This window comes from Pleurodeles waltl, chromosome 5, assembly GCF_031143425.1.
Source record: "Pleurodeles waltl isolate 20211129_DDA chromosome 5, aPleWal1.hap1.20221129, whole genome shotgun sequence".
In the NCBI taxonomy this organism is placed as follows: domain Eukaryota; kingdom Metazoa; phylum Chordata; class Amphibia; order Caudata; family Salamandridae; genus Pleurodeles; species Pleurodeles waltl.
The window spans coordinates 1,600,976,120-1,600,992,812 of NC_090444.1; the positions used below are offsets into that span (position 1 = coordinate 1,600,976,120).

Below are 16,693 nucleotides of genomic sequence, written 5' to 3' on the forward strand. Positions count from 1 at the left end.
GTGGTAACATAACGATGAAACTGCACCTGTACAAAATGTTTTTAGTGAAAAGCATCGACTGGTTGAAAATTCCTAAGGAGATTTTGAGAGTTCCGGATTGCATGAAAGGCGTGAAAAAAGGGTACAGGACATCAGCAAGCCAACAGGGGAGCTGTATGGCTCCAAGGATGCAGTATATGGCAATGATAAGGAGCCAGCACCCCATACCAGAGTGGAGGGCTATTGGAGAGTTTCCGGATCCTGACTGATGCCTGAGATATTTAAAAGGTGAGGAATCTGCAGGTAAAATAATACAATCCATTAAAAAAAAAGAAAAATAGGCAAAATGGAGATGCTAACCCCTACCTCCTTTCATTAAGAGTGGCACTCTGTGTTGTGTGGCAGAATGGTGGTAGCAGACGAAAAGGGGAATGAAAGGATAAAGAAGAGGAGAGCTCTAGTAAACCCAGGAGAAAAGATATCTGAAGTCACATAGCAAACTTTGGTAAAGAGTAAGATCACAGGAGGCATTATGAGGAAGAACTGATGGAAAGCCAACCAAGTTGGTCATGATCTCCAACAGTACTGCAGACCCAATGAGGCACATTAGTATGCAGGCTGAGCATTATTTTCTTAGTGAACTGGACCCAAGAGGCTTTTGGTGTCTTCCTGAACTATGAGATACCCAAAATTAATAGTCTTAAAGGAAATGTCTGGACAGCCCTGACTGCAATGGTTATCCCAGGAAAACAGCCAAGCAGCACAGATAAGGGCCAAAAGTGTGTGGGTGATAGCACTGAGTCACGAGCCTCTGGGTATGACAGAGGGTCAAAAGACCATATGGAAGTCCCAAGCAATGGTGTTGGAGAAGTGTGACAAAAAGTTGAAAATTCCCACACACAGAGAGGCTGACAATAAAACAGAGATAGAGTTCCAGTCCCGGGTATACAGCTTATAGTTGGTCAACATGTAACTGAGAGATAAAATATCAATGAAGAACAGTTGCCAAGAGCCTAGGTTAAATTTCAGAGGTACTGCATTGTGATTTATGTAAGCTGCGTGAAGCCTTGGCACACTATGAGGGGTCTATCCAATGATACCAGGTGAGGAGAAGATGAATAGTAGAAATTGGAAAGGAGTTTGGGGTGAAGCATGGCATCAAATTGAATGAGTTCATGCGATTGTGGCATAAAATGGAGAATATCAATAAAAAAGGACTGAACATGCAAATTTATACAGGAGGCACATTTATTACGCAAATATATACATAATACACATGTATGTAACTTAAATAAGGGAATTGGGATGCTACACCAAAGTAAAAATCGTATGTAGAGTCAAATATATTAATTGACATCCAAGGTATGGTATTTTTGTTTATGAATATTAAGATTTACATGGTTAAAAAAGAAAAACTATGAATACAAAGATTAACATGGCACTTACTTCATTAAATTTTGCTTTTTGGCTGCGTCCTGGAAACTTCTAAATTCTTCTCCTGCTTTGATCTCAAAAAACTTAGGTTTCAGTGTTGTTTGCTGATCTTCCTTGATTCTTTCTTGCCTCTTTACTTTTTTCTCTTCACGTATAAGCTTTCGTTGTATCCTAACTTCTTCAACCCAGCCCTTTTCCTCATCTGAAGTTTCAGAACTTTCTGCATCACTGGGTTTTCCTTCTGGTTCTTCCTCGTCTTCCTGTGGAAGGAAACACAGTTGATTCACTTAAATCAAAATGTTATCACTCATTCCTCATGCTTGAAATCCTCCTCTCTCACAGGGCATATGGTAATTCTCGAGAGAATAAATACCAAGCTATCCAAGAATTTAATTGAGTTACTTGAGCTATATCTTTCAATTTAAAAAATGTGAATCAAAAAGAGATGTGCATGCCGATAAAAAAACGTTGTTCCATAGATTGTACAAAATGCAAGAGACTGCAAGAAAAGAAAAAGCATTGGCATAGTTAGTCATCACACAAGCAATGAAAGGGTGTTATAATTAGAAAGTAACAAGGAACATATAACATGGGTCTACAGGACATGTGTCATGCTAAGTATACCTTATGTGCCTCAGACTCCAGACATGTGAGTGCAACAATTGGCTTTTCCCCAGGATCATAAGCTTTTATGTGCCAAAGCATGAGCTTTCACTCAATATGTGGAATGCAGGAAAAAAGAAAAGCACCCAAAAGTCTTCTCTACAGTCATACCTAAAAGACATATTCCTACTATTGTGCTTTTACTGACAAGCTGAGAGGGGTGAGGAGTAACAAAGCATGGAGTCTGGTGTTTCTGAGGGGAAAAAAGCACACAAGTAATAGAGCTACAAAACACATGTACACTCACCGAGTGACGAATGAAACAAAGTAGTTCTTTAAATGTAATTAGGTGAAGGATACAAGTTAGCCAATTAAAAGTATTGTAATGAGTCTATGCTTCGAGGGTCGAGAGGAACAGGAAGGCAAACCATAGAATAAGAAGCAAGCAAATTAGAGTGACAATAAAGCCAAGCAACAGTAAGCATTCTGCGGGCTGTAAGCCCAATGTAAGCTGGAAACAGAGTACCAAGCATTCTGTCATAAACTTAAGCTCGTTAAGCAAAAGGGCACCCAGCTCTCCCAGTTTTCTCAATGAAGTAATTTTGACCAAAAACACAACCTACCCAATGATATTTTGAAAGAATGTCCTCCAGGTGCTTAATGGAGAAGCCAGGGCCTTAAGAACTACAGGCAGATCCCAGCCAAAGGAAAGAAGGTATGTGTGAGGAGAAGCAGCCTAAATGTGACATATACATTTCTATTCATCCCTGTATTTGGTTTCCCATATACACTTTAGGAGTAAGCTGGACTAATATGGTAGAAACCAAATGAGTAGAAGCCATCTTGAAGAAAATCGGGTATTTGTAGGGGATCATAGGACCCAAATCTAAGGGGCAATATAGCATAACAGGCATAAAATGATCGCCGTGTTGACAGTAATGGTGGTCTCTCTGCAAAATGGTGAAAGTACTACTGCTACTTCTTTTGGACCAAGAAATTAAGGCTCCTGGCTGTCAATTTTTATCTAAGTGTCTGGACTGGAGGAACCATTGGCCATCCACAGGCAGACAGGGAGAGGTGCAGAATCCGCTTGGCAGCACATGATATCAGATGGAGAAGAAACTATAATTTCTGAAAGTAAAAGGGAGCTAAATGTTTGACACAAGTTCCTTCCCACCCTACTGATCATGTTAATGGTCCTGTTCGACCAAGGAAGGACCAGACACGCAAATGACAAACCTAAGCATGGGAATGATTGTTCCAGTACTTTGAGCAATATTTATCTAGTAGAATATTGTCCTTTACAGGAATCCTTCCATGACTTGAATGTTGAACTAGTTGTAGATCTGGGTGAAACTATCCGGGTGGAGGGTGAAATCCAGAAAGAGGGGTAACACTGCACCCAACTCTTGGCATCAGCTATAATTACTAGTTGGCCGAGTGAAGATAGAGCCTTCTGCTAAGAAATATTGACTTTTACCAGCCACAACTGGAATTCAATGGCCAGGAGTCTGCTAAAAGGAATGTGGAAGGTTTTAGTTAAAGAGTCAGAGCACATGCTTCTGATGGATACTTCTAATTGTACAGAGTATTCCCTTGGCGACATAATGGATCTATAAGTATTCACAGCTGTACTCCCTCGAGGTGCTAGGTGGCATTGTGCAGTTCCGTGCTGACTTTGTTTCCCTCTAAAGGGAACAAAGCTGCATATAAGCACCATACTGTGGTGTCAATGCCAGTTCCTTTCTTTATGTGCTACCTCTTTTAGTCAGAATTAACAAACGTTTTCCAAAAACTGAAATCCAGTGGGTAAAGGACCAATATCCCCACCTAAGAGTTCAGGGTTCAAACTATGCCATGACTGTGGGAAACAGATATCGGTGGCGGACTCGCACAGGATGTGCTTTTGGTATTTGGACTCAAGGCATAACTTCAAGTCATGTTGTTGGACCTGGCACCCTTGGAGTGATCTACCCTAACTTTTTGTCTCGACTTTCCAGGTTGTTGCTATGTGCTGGGCTCTGTTTTTGCTACTCTGGGCACTTTACCACTGCTGACCAGTGGTAAAGTGCGAGTGCTCCCTATGTGTAAACTGTGCATGTGTAATTGGCTTTTCCATGACTGGCATATTTGATTTACTAGTAAGCCCCTAGTAAAGTGCACTAGAGGTGCCTAGGGCCTTTAAATCAAATTCTACTTGTGGGCCTGCAGCACTGATTGTGCCACCCACACAAGTAAACGTGGCTCAGACCTGTCACTGCAGGGTCTGTGTGTGTAGTTTAAGACTGCCAATTTTACTTGGCAAGTGTCCACACTTGCCAAGCCTAAACATATACATGTAAGGCATCCCTAAGGTAAACCCTAGGTAGCCACAGGGGCAGGGTGCAGTGTATGTTAAAGGTAGGACATGTACATGGGGGCTGCCTTTAAATATCCTTAAAGTGCAGCTTCCCTTTAAGAGCAGATAGAAATGTGGAGTTGGGGTCTCTGAACTCACAATTTAAATTTTTTAGTGAAGGGTGAAGGTGGTTCTTAGATAGATTGTTAGTTTGAAGATGCCACTTTTAGAAAGTGGGCATTTTCTTGCTTAAGCCATTCTGTGACTCTGCTTGTTTGTGAATTCCTTGTCCAGGTAAGACTGACAGTTGGGGTGTTAGTGCATCTCCAATAGACAGTGACACGCAGGGTGCCGGGGTGTAGCCTGCATATCCTGATGGGCCATCTTGGCTAGAGTGGAGGGAGGAGTGGTCACTTACACCTGAAAGGGCTGTGCCTGCCTGCGCACAATGCAGTCTCCATCCCCCTGGTGTGTGTCTGGAGCCAGGCCTAAGCAAGACAGGATCCTGTAAACAACAGAGACTTTTCCTTGAAGTTGGGCAACTTCAAAGGCAGAAAGGGGTATAAGTAGTGGACCCAAAACCCCAGACTTTGGATTACTTCAAGGATTCAAAAGGAACCCTGCCAAGGAGAAGAGCTGAAGAGCTGGAGGAGCACTGACCCTTTGCCTGTGACTGTGCTTTGCTGGGGTTGGCCTGCAGTTGCTGCTTCTGCCTGAAAGAGGACAAAGACTGGACTTTGTTGTGCATTCCTGCTTGAGAGGTATCTCGAAGGGCTTGGACTGAGCTTCCCTCCTGTTTTTGAAGCCTCAGGTACAGCAAAGGCTTGACCAACCAGTTCCAAGTCTGCTTACTGTGGACTCTAGCTTACCAGAGGGTGCCATTCAAGTTCCTGGGCCCCTGGAAGTGAATTTCTGGTGAAACCCCGTGATACGACGGCGGACGACTCGGAGCGTCTTCGCAAAGGAGGCCGCCTACACCTGAAGCCGTGGCCCTTGCAGAAGCGCAATGACTCACCAACATCGCAGGCCCAGCGTTGCTGCAGCCGCTGACATCTGCACGAAATTGTGAGGTGGAGTGTTGTACACCCAACGTTCATGACACTCAACTCCACTGCATCACCTGTGACCCTATGATGTGATCACAACGCTGTGAGGTCGCCCTGCAGCATTGTGACTTTGCCGGACTTTGACTTTGCCAGAGATGCCAAGGGACCGTATCCTCGCTACTGACGCCATTTCACCTCAACCGCTCCGCAACAAAGATCCGACGCCTCTTTGTAACTCCACCTCTCCTTCACCCTGCAGCACTGGAACCAACGCCGCATCGGATCCAGCGATGCCTAACTCCGTACACCAGCTTGTTCTTCCACACTTTTGATAAGGTACTGTACCTGGGGGTTTGTGCGACTCTGTAAACAGCGCCAGTGGTGTCGCATTGTGGGAAACTGCTCCATCACAATGCCGCTTTAACATCAGATTGCAGCACTCTGGGCACTATTTTTGTGTTTTTAAGTGCTAAAGTCATATTTTTAAATGTGTATGGTGGATTTTTATTGTATTTGGTCTTCTTTTATTCAGATAAATATTACTATTTTTCTAAACATGTGTGGTGTCCATTCCGTAGTGCTTCACTGTACTACTGCGTATGTTAGTACAAAAACTTTACACATTGCCTCTGGGTTAAGCCTTTCTGCTTGTGCTAAGCTACCAAGGGGTGAGCAGGGGTTAACTGGGTATGTTTCTCCTTTACCCTGACTAGAGTGAGGGTCCTTGCTTGGACAGGGGGCAACCAGACTGCCAACCAAAGACCCCATTTCTAAAACATGTGAAGAATGTGCCTTCACAAACTCAAAGGTGATCAGGGACAGTGAAGCAAAGCTGTAAGTTGCAAGGGCCTCTATCTAGAACCCCATTGGTGAATCCATGCTCTGCGCAGTCTGTGCCTCTTGTACCTGTCTTGGGTACCACACTGACTCCGATGCAGACTTCCTCTGCAGCTCTACAAAATATGCTGGTTCCTTCAAAGTCGATGCTGGCCCCTTCTCCACCAGCACCGGAGGATGATTCTTTGCCAATGACAATGGCTAACCCCAAGCAGAACACGTCTTGGCCTGACCAAAATCACTTCCTGAATTCATTTGGATGCACCCAATTCCCGTATAGTGAGATTCAGACTGACTCTACCACGGGGCTGTCCTCAATTGGTCCACCAGTTTTTCAAGTCTGAATCTGATCAGGGTTTCCTGCCATTAGGAGAAGATAATGGAGATGAGAGGTATGATTTGCCATCACATTATAATGACAACAATTTGTATACAAACTTAAAGGACGCCAATTGGCTTGATACCTTCCTTGATACTGGGTTGCTGCCCCTGTGGGCCACCAAAGGCAGAAAGTGCTTTTTCTGTATTAACTATTCTACAACTTCCTTATGGGCAGGTTAAAATTAATGCCCTTACTGAAGTTCCATTGAGCACACTGATATCGAAAAGGTACCATGGTGCTAAAGAAGGAACAGTATATTGAAGGAATAGAACAAAGCAAGACAGAATGAAAATATGCATGTGCAAGTAAGGCGTTTCATTAGCCGTCGACAGAAATTTCACTGGAATGCAAAATTCCAACTATGGAAACTAGTGCTTTCAAACTAGTTTGAAAATAGACTTTAGGCCTTATTGGAGGACATTGAAATTAAATTGACTGTTTTGCAAATTCAAGCATTTTAACGTGGCATGGGTTGATAGGTATTTGGAAGTAGGCTGTTATTATGCCCAATGGTTGCCAGGAACACACCTAGAGCCATCAATAGTATTACCCACTGCTATCTTGTGATCCTGTATGATAATATTGCCTAACCAGATCAGATCACCCTCTAAGTCTTTAAAGGAACAAAGTGAGTCAGATAATTTTAATATTACAAACAAAATGAAAAGCACTCCCAAATTCCTTTCCTTGACAGGTCTACAATGAAGCTATGTGATCTCTGTTTGTACAGAATCTTTTTTACTGTGTCTAAAGGCCATAGAGTACAAATCAGTTCTAAATCTGGGGCAACAGATCAGAACTCTATCAGGGGTGCAGAATGTAATAAAATATCCACTTGTCCATGGTACAGGTTGCTTCATAAATCTACTTGTCCTGTAAAAAAAGGAAAAAAATCTACTTGTCCCTATGGTGCCATGTAGTGCAGCGACAAATTATGGCACCAATCTCATTATATAAGAGCTCTAATAATAGCTTTGCAGATTCTGTCAGAGCTAATACGGGCTTGAATACAAACAATTTCCTTATTTTGTCACCTTTCCCCAGACCTACATAATGGGGCTGGAGTCATCAGTAAGCAATAGTTCCAGGGATGGAATGCCCTTCTGAGTCTGTGCCAACCTACCAAATTGCATGATTTAAGGGTTTTTTACCAGCTCTTTTCTAATCTTTTCCCATGCTGAGAAAGACTGGAAATTTACTTCCGACAAGGGCAGAATTAAAACTTCTCCCAGGGTTGGGAAAAAAGCGGTTGGAGGAAAAGTCAACTAGTAAATGCTCAACAGATTTTCGCATGAGCAACCCTACACATTTGCTTGTGCTAAAATACAGTTAACACATTTTTTCTAAGACTACAATGTTCTGGTCTACTTATGTACATGCTTGTGAATTCATGAAATTTATAAATCTGCACTAATGCAAAGACAAGTATGCTGGGTGCACTTTTGTGCTGTTCTTTAAGGAATGGGCCCCTAATTAGCTCTGGTGTTAACCAAGACCTTTTGTTGTTATTAAAATTCTCTGTCTCTCTATCGGCTGTGTGTCAGCTGGCTTCACTATGAATGATAGCAATCTGCTCTTTCACAAGGAGTATATCAGGACACCAAGTAGTTTTGATCATTGCCAGGAACTACTGTGGACAATGTATACTTTTTTAGAACAAACATTTTTTTTTTGCTTTTTGCCAATGTTTGTTACAATGGTGAAGGCCCTGCAATTCCCACAACAATAACATTTTACAAAAGCCATGTCAAAAAAAGACATGCAGTGACAAAACCAAAAGGCTGACCACCACTGTGAGAACTGTTGGCTTTGCCAATGATCGTTAATCTTCATGTTTCCCTTAATCTTGTCGAAACTGCTTACACTGATTTTTCTATTATGACTATTTTGTTGGAAATACAGCATGCATCAACACATTTTACTCAATAATGCTTCAAAGAAATGGTATCTAAAATTTCAAACTAATTTAGCAAAACATTTTTTTTCCTAGTTGCATTTTATTTTAGAACATTTTATTTTGAAAGCAAAGAATCATTAATCTTACTTGCAAGCTTCTGCAAATATGTGAATATAATCAGAGAGCATTCTGGGACCATTACACATAGCCTCATATTGTTGAACTGTGCAAACATGTTTACACATTTTTTACTGGAACCACTGTCAGTCATGCAGTCTGAGCTTACATTTATTTAGCGTGCTCACGCTTATAATAAAGGCTTTACATTAACGAACCATAAATATAAGTTCAAACAGCCTTACTATAAGGACACAAATATGACCTCATCTGCACACAAGCCCCTTACCTTCTCCATAATGTGGTACTGTAAACTGGCAGTCGAAGTGTGAACATGAAATCCTATTGCCTTTCACCCCAAAAAATATGTCCTGGCTATAGACATTCCACGTCCGTCTATATTGCAAGCATCTTGCAATGTTTAGAGAGCACAAGCATCGGGACCTAATTCAACTCTCCTCCTGCGAAAAGTCCATGTTTTTATTCTGATATGAGAGGTGGATCACTGGTTGATCCAGAAAAGAAGAAAGAAGGGGAGAAACGACTAGATAGGTAAAACTGTGGATAAAGGTGCCAATGAATGATTTTTGCAGCAGCATAGCCTCTCTTGAGCATTCTCCAGGTCAAATACGTAACCAACTTTGGTTCTTCCTGCCATGGCCGAAACAAGATGATGCTTTGTGAATGTTGCAGAAGATGCACATACAGAACTACAACTAGTTCTCAATGATATCATGGTTGGGATCCCCCCTCCCAACTCACAACAGATGGGGCAACAAATTCATGCACCAATCATTTGGCTCTGTAAGCTGAATAAGTTTAGGAGCAAAGTAAAAAGGCAAAAACAGAATGAACCCACTCCAATGATTCCTCTATCATTTTATCATTGCTGTTCAGTGTAGGAAAGTGCCCTCTTTCTGGCATAGTTACCCACTCTTTTTCCCTGATGTCAGTGGGTTTAGACTGCAGTTCACTGGGATTGTGCTATTCAGGACCCCAGTGACTGTGTTCGCTCTCATAAATTTTGTTGTTGGTAACCTCTCACACCCACAATTGGCATACTGGTGCACCCATGTAAGTCCCTAGTATATGGTACTCAGTGCATTGGTACCCAGGGCATTGGTACACCAGGGGTCCCCCATGGGCTGCAGCATATATTATGCCACCCATAGGATCCAAACTGTGACTGCAGGCCTGCCATTGTGCCTGCGTGAAAGGGTGCATGCCACTGCACTTAGACATTATGAGTCACCCCTCTGGTAGGCCCTTCAGTCCAAGGGCAGGGGGCATGTCTCTAAGTAAGGTTTCTCCTGCATGAGCACGGTACCCCTACGAACCCCAGGTCAATTCATGGACTCTAAGTGTGGGGAACCCATCTTAAGGTATGTAGTGGACACTGGTCAACACAAGTGGTCCAATTACATAATGGCTACTCCAAACCTAGGCATGTTTGGTATCAAACATGTTGGAATCATGCAACTACACGGATTCCAGTGTTAGTTGCAAGATATCATGTACTCTTGGGGCTCCTTAGGGGATCCCCAAGTTCTGCCTGTGTAGCCTTACAGGGTCTAGCGGCCAGCCCATGCTGCTGCTGACCCCAGACACTGTTCGGCCCTTCTGCTGGTGAGCCAGGCTGGAGGAGCCAAACAAAGGATTTCCTGCAAGGGAGAGGTGTGACCACCTCTCCCTGTGTATTAAGCGTCTAAGGGGTGGGTGGAGTAGCATCTGAGCACCAGACTACTTTGAAGGGCACATTTGGTGCCCTCCTTGCATAATCTGGTTTGCACCAGTTCAGGAACACCCGGTTCCCGTTCCGGCACAAAACTACATAAAGGACAGTGGAGTAACCACCCCCTGTCCAGTTCCTTCCCTAGGGAGGTGCAAAGAGTTCTGCCAGGTGGCCACTTGATTCTGCCATCTTGGAAATAAGAAGTGCAAATGCCCCCAGGAGGATCTGACTGGTTAGGCCAGGTAGATGACTTCAATGACCCCTCTGATAGCTGGGTAACTGCAGAGACCGACCAACCCCCTTTTAAGGTTACTTAAGGGCTCCCTTGCGGGTGGGTCCTCAGATTCCTGCAATCCAGCGACCGTTGAGGGACAGTTCGTAGGTGACTCCTGGGATCTTCTGCAGCTCCTGGACCCTGCAGCGTGACTTCCTCGTACACCAACTTGCAGGAGCCTTATCTGTAGGAGGGTGGGCACTGCCACCTGCATCACCAGGGCACCTCCAAAGGTACTGGACTCTGTCCAATTGCTTTGAAGGTCCTCCATGTCCAGAATCCGTCTTTGGGGTCCACTGGCCTGGCCAATGGGTTGTGACAGCAGCTGGACAATCTAAGGCATCCACAGTCTTAAGACAGAGGCCCTTCTCTCCTCTACATCCGGGTCCCTGGTGTAGGTACTCCTGTCTTCTGGGTATCCTGGGGTAGGGGCACTCTCATCCATCCTCTTACCTGCTGGTTCCCTCTGGGTCCACTGGGAATTGTCCTGAATTCCACAACCTTCAACCACTACTCTCTTTGTTAGTCTATGGGACAACTGTGTGGGTAACTGACTTACTCCTGGTTGCTGGGGTCACTTACTGTACTTACCTCTGGTGTTCCTAACCGCCCCAGCCCCTAGCTAACCACCACACTTGCCTTGGCTGGAGTCACTATATCCCATTCCACTTTCTTAGTATATGGTTTAGCCCTCCCCTAGGACTCTGTATATTTTTATGCCATTTCTGATGGTTATTTTATGTGTAGATTGTGTGTAATATCTCCAAAGGGAGATATACCAATGCCAGTTTAGTAGTAGTGCTATAATAAAGTATGCTTTATTTTTGCAACACTTGTGTGGTTCTTTCTTGTGAGTGAGGTACTGTCTGACTACTGTGTTATTGTAAGTGCTTTACATTCCTCCTGGATAAGCTTTAGCTGCTCACCTCAGCTAACCCTAGAGAGCTTTTGATATCTGGACACCTATTCACTATCACTAAGAGCTGCCTGGACTCATTATAGGGTGCCACACCATAGGTGTACACCATAAACTGAGCCACCATCCTACATTCAGTAGAGTGTTTGCACCTACAGTTACTGCAATCCAAGTAGCCAGACTTGGAAGAAGTGCATTAGTACCCAACATCACTGTAAATGGTAGTCCTGAACCATAGATTGAGTAGGATCAAAGCCAAAACTGAAAGATGGTCCTTTCCTGAGGTGCTCGTCTCTAGTAAATAATCAGTTTTTGAGTACTTAGGAGGTGTGACAAACCTGTAGATGTGGGAGGGCTGGTTCTCAAGAGATGAGCTATAACCTCATTCATCACTTAACATCTAATGTACTTTCCCCTTGTTTCTATCTCCAGGTCATCGCTTTTGGGGTCGTCCTTAACTTTTTCCTCTGGAGTGTCGGCGAGTTAAGGTGATTTTGCCCTTACTAACTCTGGAATATATCACACATCTCTGAACAGACCCAAATGTGGAATTTATCTGTTTTACTTAATCTGCAGTCACAGGAACCAAAGAAGTTGATGATGCTGCCATAGGAGGAGCCCATAGACATTTCCTCATTAGCAGTAGTAGTAGGAACATGTATAATCCCTGAGCAACACAGATGCACCAGCTATGGTGCCTTGACCTATGATGTAATGATCTGTTGAAGAGCCAGACTATCAGGAAAGGTACACCTTTCTAATGACACCCACTCCAACCCCTTGTCCTCAACACCATCAACATCATAGGTACGACAGGAGTAACCTCTCAGATGTCACAAGCAGGATCAACACACAAATTCAGAAACCTGCCTTATAACTATTGAGCACACCAGGAGGTTTGATTTCAGGCACTAAGGATCTCTGTTTTAACGGCATAAGACGCATAGTTTAATTGAATAATTTGGCCATACAGCACCATCCTTACAACAGAATCAAATCCAAGGTATGACCTTCTTTTGACAGCCACTTCCAGGTCTCCATCCTCAACACTATTGGATTAATGAAGATTCTTTTCAAGCATTAAGGTATTAGCCTTCACGTTTTATGATTAGAACACTGGTGATGAAAATCATGAAAGTGGTATAGTGCTGCGGTCTTTCATTTCATTTCTAGGTTTTTTTAAATAAAATAACTGGTCTGGAGCTGTAAATACAACCAACACTTTTAAGGCAATCTGTCTCGTACTTCACAGTTATAAATATTCAAAACCAACATAATTACTACCCTTTCAACATTTGTTTTCTTTTATACAACCATGAAGTGCGGTCAGAGGTATTTATTAAGTTTTATTAGAGGTATTTCTTATATGTGAATATGGCTAAGGGTGTTGAAAGCAAGGGACATTCAGAGAAATGGGGTAAGCATGGTGTATTTACAGAGGAGTACACAATTCTTACAAATATGCTACAGTTACTGGATTCAAACTTAAAGTATTCAGAGTAATACATATGTAAAGAGTCTTAAGAGTAACCTAAATTCTCCACAGCTATAGGATTTACATTTCAGTTAATCAGTGATCTATGGTCACAGATTGAATGATGCGAGAGTGAAGGCAGCTTACATGCTATAAGCAGTGCTTAATTTGTGCTTGTTGTTTTCGGTGCTGAGCACCGGCACTTATTTTTTAGGGCCGGGGCTTATTCTTCTGCCTCAAGCATTTGCTGCGAGCAATAGACACATATGGGAAAGACGTAGGAAGGGAAAAACGAAAAAGTGTCATGAAGGGAAAAAGTAGAACGCTGCAAGAGTGAGCTGAAGGGGCAGGGAGTGGCTTTATGTGGATTGAAGAGGCCCGAGATGGCTTCAGCATCACGCCGTCTCAGTATTCCATGTTCACACATTTAATTGCAGCAGCCGCGTGTTTAAGAGGAGGGGCACCTACACCTTTTTATTTACAAACTAACCACTGGCTATAAGGGTTGTTGTACTACAAGCAGTCATGAGCCAGGCATCGGCTATGCAGTGCATTCAATCAAACTCGCTGTGGGATTGTTTCACAAAATTACATATTTGTGTTCCTGTTTGCTTGTGGAAATTCAAGTATTTCCGTTGATTTAAAATACATAACAAGCACAGTGGCTGTGAAATGTACTCTAAATAAGATCTTTCTTTTAATTTAGCATTTTTCATGTCCAAGTTGTATGACTAAATCACAAATGGGGCTAGCTATGTCTGCTGAAACAAGCTACCTATTAAGAGTTTTTAAACTCTAACTGCATGATAGATGAGTGACGCTTCCTAAGAAACTTGTAGGACATCTTAAAAATCTTAGTGATAGTCAAAGTTTTAAAAGATCCCCTCACAACAAGTGCCGGGCAATGGTTTTCGATTTTAATACTGCATTGACTACTCTGAAAACAACTGCCTATTTTTCGGATTGTGACTGTAGGCTTTTTATGTGCAGTTCTCAATTGTTAGTGAGTGTCCGTCCAAGTGTGGTGACCTTGAATTTGTTTGGGTTAAGAATCTGAAGATAATAACAGGGACGACTTTTCAGAAGCATACAATGCAACCATGTCAGCACGGATGCCTCAAACAAACATACCGAATGGTTCACTGAAGAAGTAAAGGTAGCAACATTTTAGTTGTTTAGAATTCAACCAGCTGAAATCCTGATTGGACTTCGAGAAAACATTTTTCAAACAGTATGTGCCAAATACAAATTATATGTTAGGCAGCCAGTGCCTGGGATTTGAAAAGTTAAATGTAACTGTTGCAAAAGGCTTCCACTCATTTTGTCTTCCTGGATGCTTTGCATTTGATCACCCGGTTTTTGGACCTTTATTGTGGGCGCGTCTCCCTCACAGTAATTTCAAGGAAATTGGACTGCTAGTGTCTACTGCCAGTGTCTGTCTTTTAAGATAAGGGTACTGCCGCACAACTAGGGTAAGGGGCACTGAGCTGGTTACGCGCCAACACATGTGCACAGTCATGGTGCTCATCTGCAGACAGGGTTCTTAGCAGAGCATTAGGTGGTGTCCATCATTCCGATTTCGTCACCATCCAGGTCGAGGATCTTGCTCAATGCCTCTCCTTTGTGCAGGGATGTATAATTGTGGGTGGAACATTCTAAATGGCAGGTGCCCCTGGCCAATCCTAAGATGCAAAACACAAAAGGTGATGCAAGGCTGCTACCTACAGTAAGTCTAACCACTGGAAATCATTTGGGGTCACACTGCAACTAACTGTTTTTTTCGCTCACCAAGCCACCTCAGTTTGGACCAAGCCATATGCAAGTCAATCTTGACCCTGCTCCTCATGGCAACAGTCCAGTCTGAACTGCCAAGCCAGGTCCTCCCTGAACTGGAGGACAAGCAACCAAGGGCTAGTTTTGCCCTAGTTATGAGCTCATCAGCTGGGTACAGCTTGGTTCCAGTGACACAGTGAGCATGAGACTCATTTCTAGGCATACCCAAGCCACTTAGGGCAGTGCATGAAATACACAAAAGGTGATGGGAGACTGCTTGCAATAAGTTTAACCCCTGACAATAACTCGGGGTAGCTCTCCAACCCATTGTTTGTTAGCTCTTATGCCACCGCACTTTTGACCCAGCCATATGCAAAACAGTTTCAACCCTGCCCAGTGCTTGATTTGTAAATAAAAATGCGCCGGTGCCCAAAGCCCTCCTCTTAAACACCCGGCTTCCGCAATTAAATGTGAGAATACGGAACACTGAGGCGGCGTAATCCTGAAGCCATGTCCGGGCTCTTCAATCCATATAAAGCCACTCCCTGCCCCTTCAGCTCACTCTAGCAGGTTTCTACTTTCTCCCTTTGTGACGCTTTTTCGTTTTTCCCTTTCTTTGTCTTTCCTATATGTGTCTTTTGCTTGCAACAAATGCTTTAGGCAGAAAAATAAGCCCCGGCCCTCAAAAATAAGTGCCGGTGCTCAGCACCGGAAACAACAAGCACAAATTAAGCACTGACCCTGCCCCACAGTCCAGTCAGAACTGCCAAGCCATGGTAAGCAAAAGAACCAGTTGGGATGCTACCTTGAGCAATTGCTAGTAATTAGACAAATTACCAGCGTTCCTTCCATCACCTTTTGTGTGTTTCATGTACCACTCTAAGTGGCATGGTTATGCCTAAACATGGGTCATACACTCACTGTGCCACTAGAGCCAAGCTGTACCCAGCTGAGGAGCACATAACTAGGGTGAAACCGGTCCTAGGTGCTTGAGTTCCAGTTCAGGGAGAACCTTACCTGCCATTCAAGCTGGATGTTCCTATGAGGAGCAGATTCAAGACTGATTTGCATATGGTTGGATCCAAACTGAGGTGGCATGAGAAAAACAGAAATTAGTTGGGATACTACCCATAGTGAATACCAGTAGTTAGACAAAATGCAATCATTTCTCCCATCACCTTTTGTATGTTTCAACATTCTGGGACATCCCAATATGGCAGGATCCTTCTTTCCCTGTTCCAAGCTTCACCGCAAACCCAGAGGTGTGGCTTTGGTAATGAGCAAGCCCTCTCTTCTGGTGACTCCAAACCAGTTCTGGGGCAGCTTCCCCTCCCAATGGTTTTAGAGCCAAGTTGGTTAAAGGAACGAAGGGAGGAGGGGGCTGGCCTGGTGTCAGGTTGATCCGTTTGTGTCAGAGTAGGCCCCTTTGAACTGTAACAAGTCCTTGGTGACAGTCACCAAACCATCCTATTAAGGGAAGGACAGCACATTTCCACAATCAAGCCCTTTATCTTCTGACGGGGAGCAATACACATCTCACCACAGGAGGACCATCCAGGTGAGAGGAGGTCCTGCCAGGTGACAAATGAATGGTGTCTCCCTTAGGAAGCAGCCAGCCGTGCAACAGTGAAAAAAATAGCTACTGGGGGTATTTCACAAGAAAAACATTTTTTACTGTATGTAACTTTTACATGGCCTATCTTTAAATACAGTGCATCCTGTTTTTTGGCAGTGAAGCCTTCTTTAGGGTGACCTATTAATATTTAAAAGGAAGGTTTAAGCCTGTCAAAAGGAGTTGTTTTGAAGGGTCGAATTTGGCATTTAAAATTGCCACTGGCATGTTATCTGGGTGCAGCTACTAAGGTGCGCACAACGGTAGTCTCTTAAGTGC

General features: G+C 43.4%; 1 protein-coding gene across 1 annotated transcript in view; it reads right to left on the reverse strand.

The window, feature by feature from the left end:
* NOL10 (nucleolar protein 10) overlaps positions 1-16,693 on the reverse strand; it is a 644,646-nt gene that overhangs the window by 93,738 nt on the left and 534,215 nt on the right. Inside the window, exon 19 of the mRNA XM_069235931.1 lies at positions 1,426-1,673. Within this exon, the coding sequence (XP_069092032.1) occupies positions 1,426-1,673 (248 nt within the window). The remainder of the gene's footprint in view (positions 1-1,425; positions 1,674-16,693) is intronic.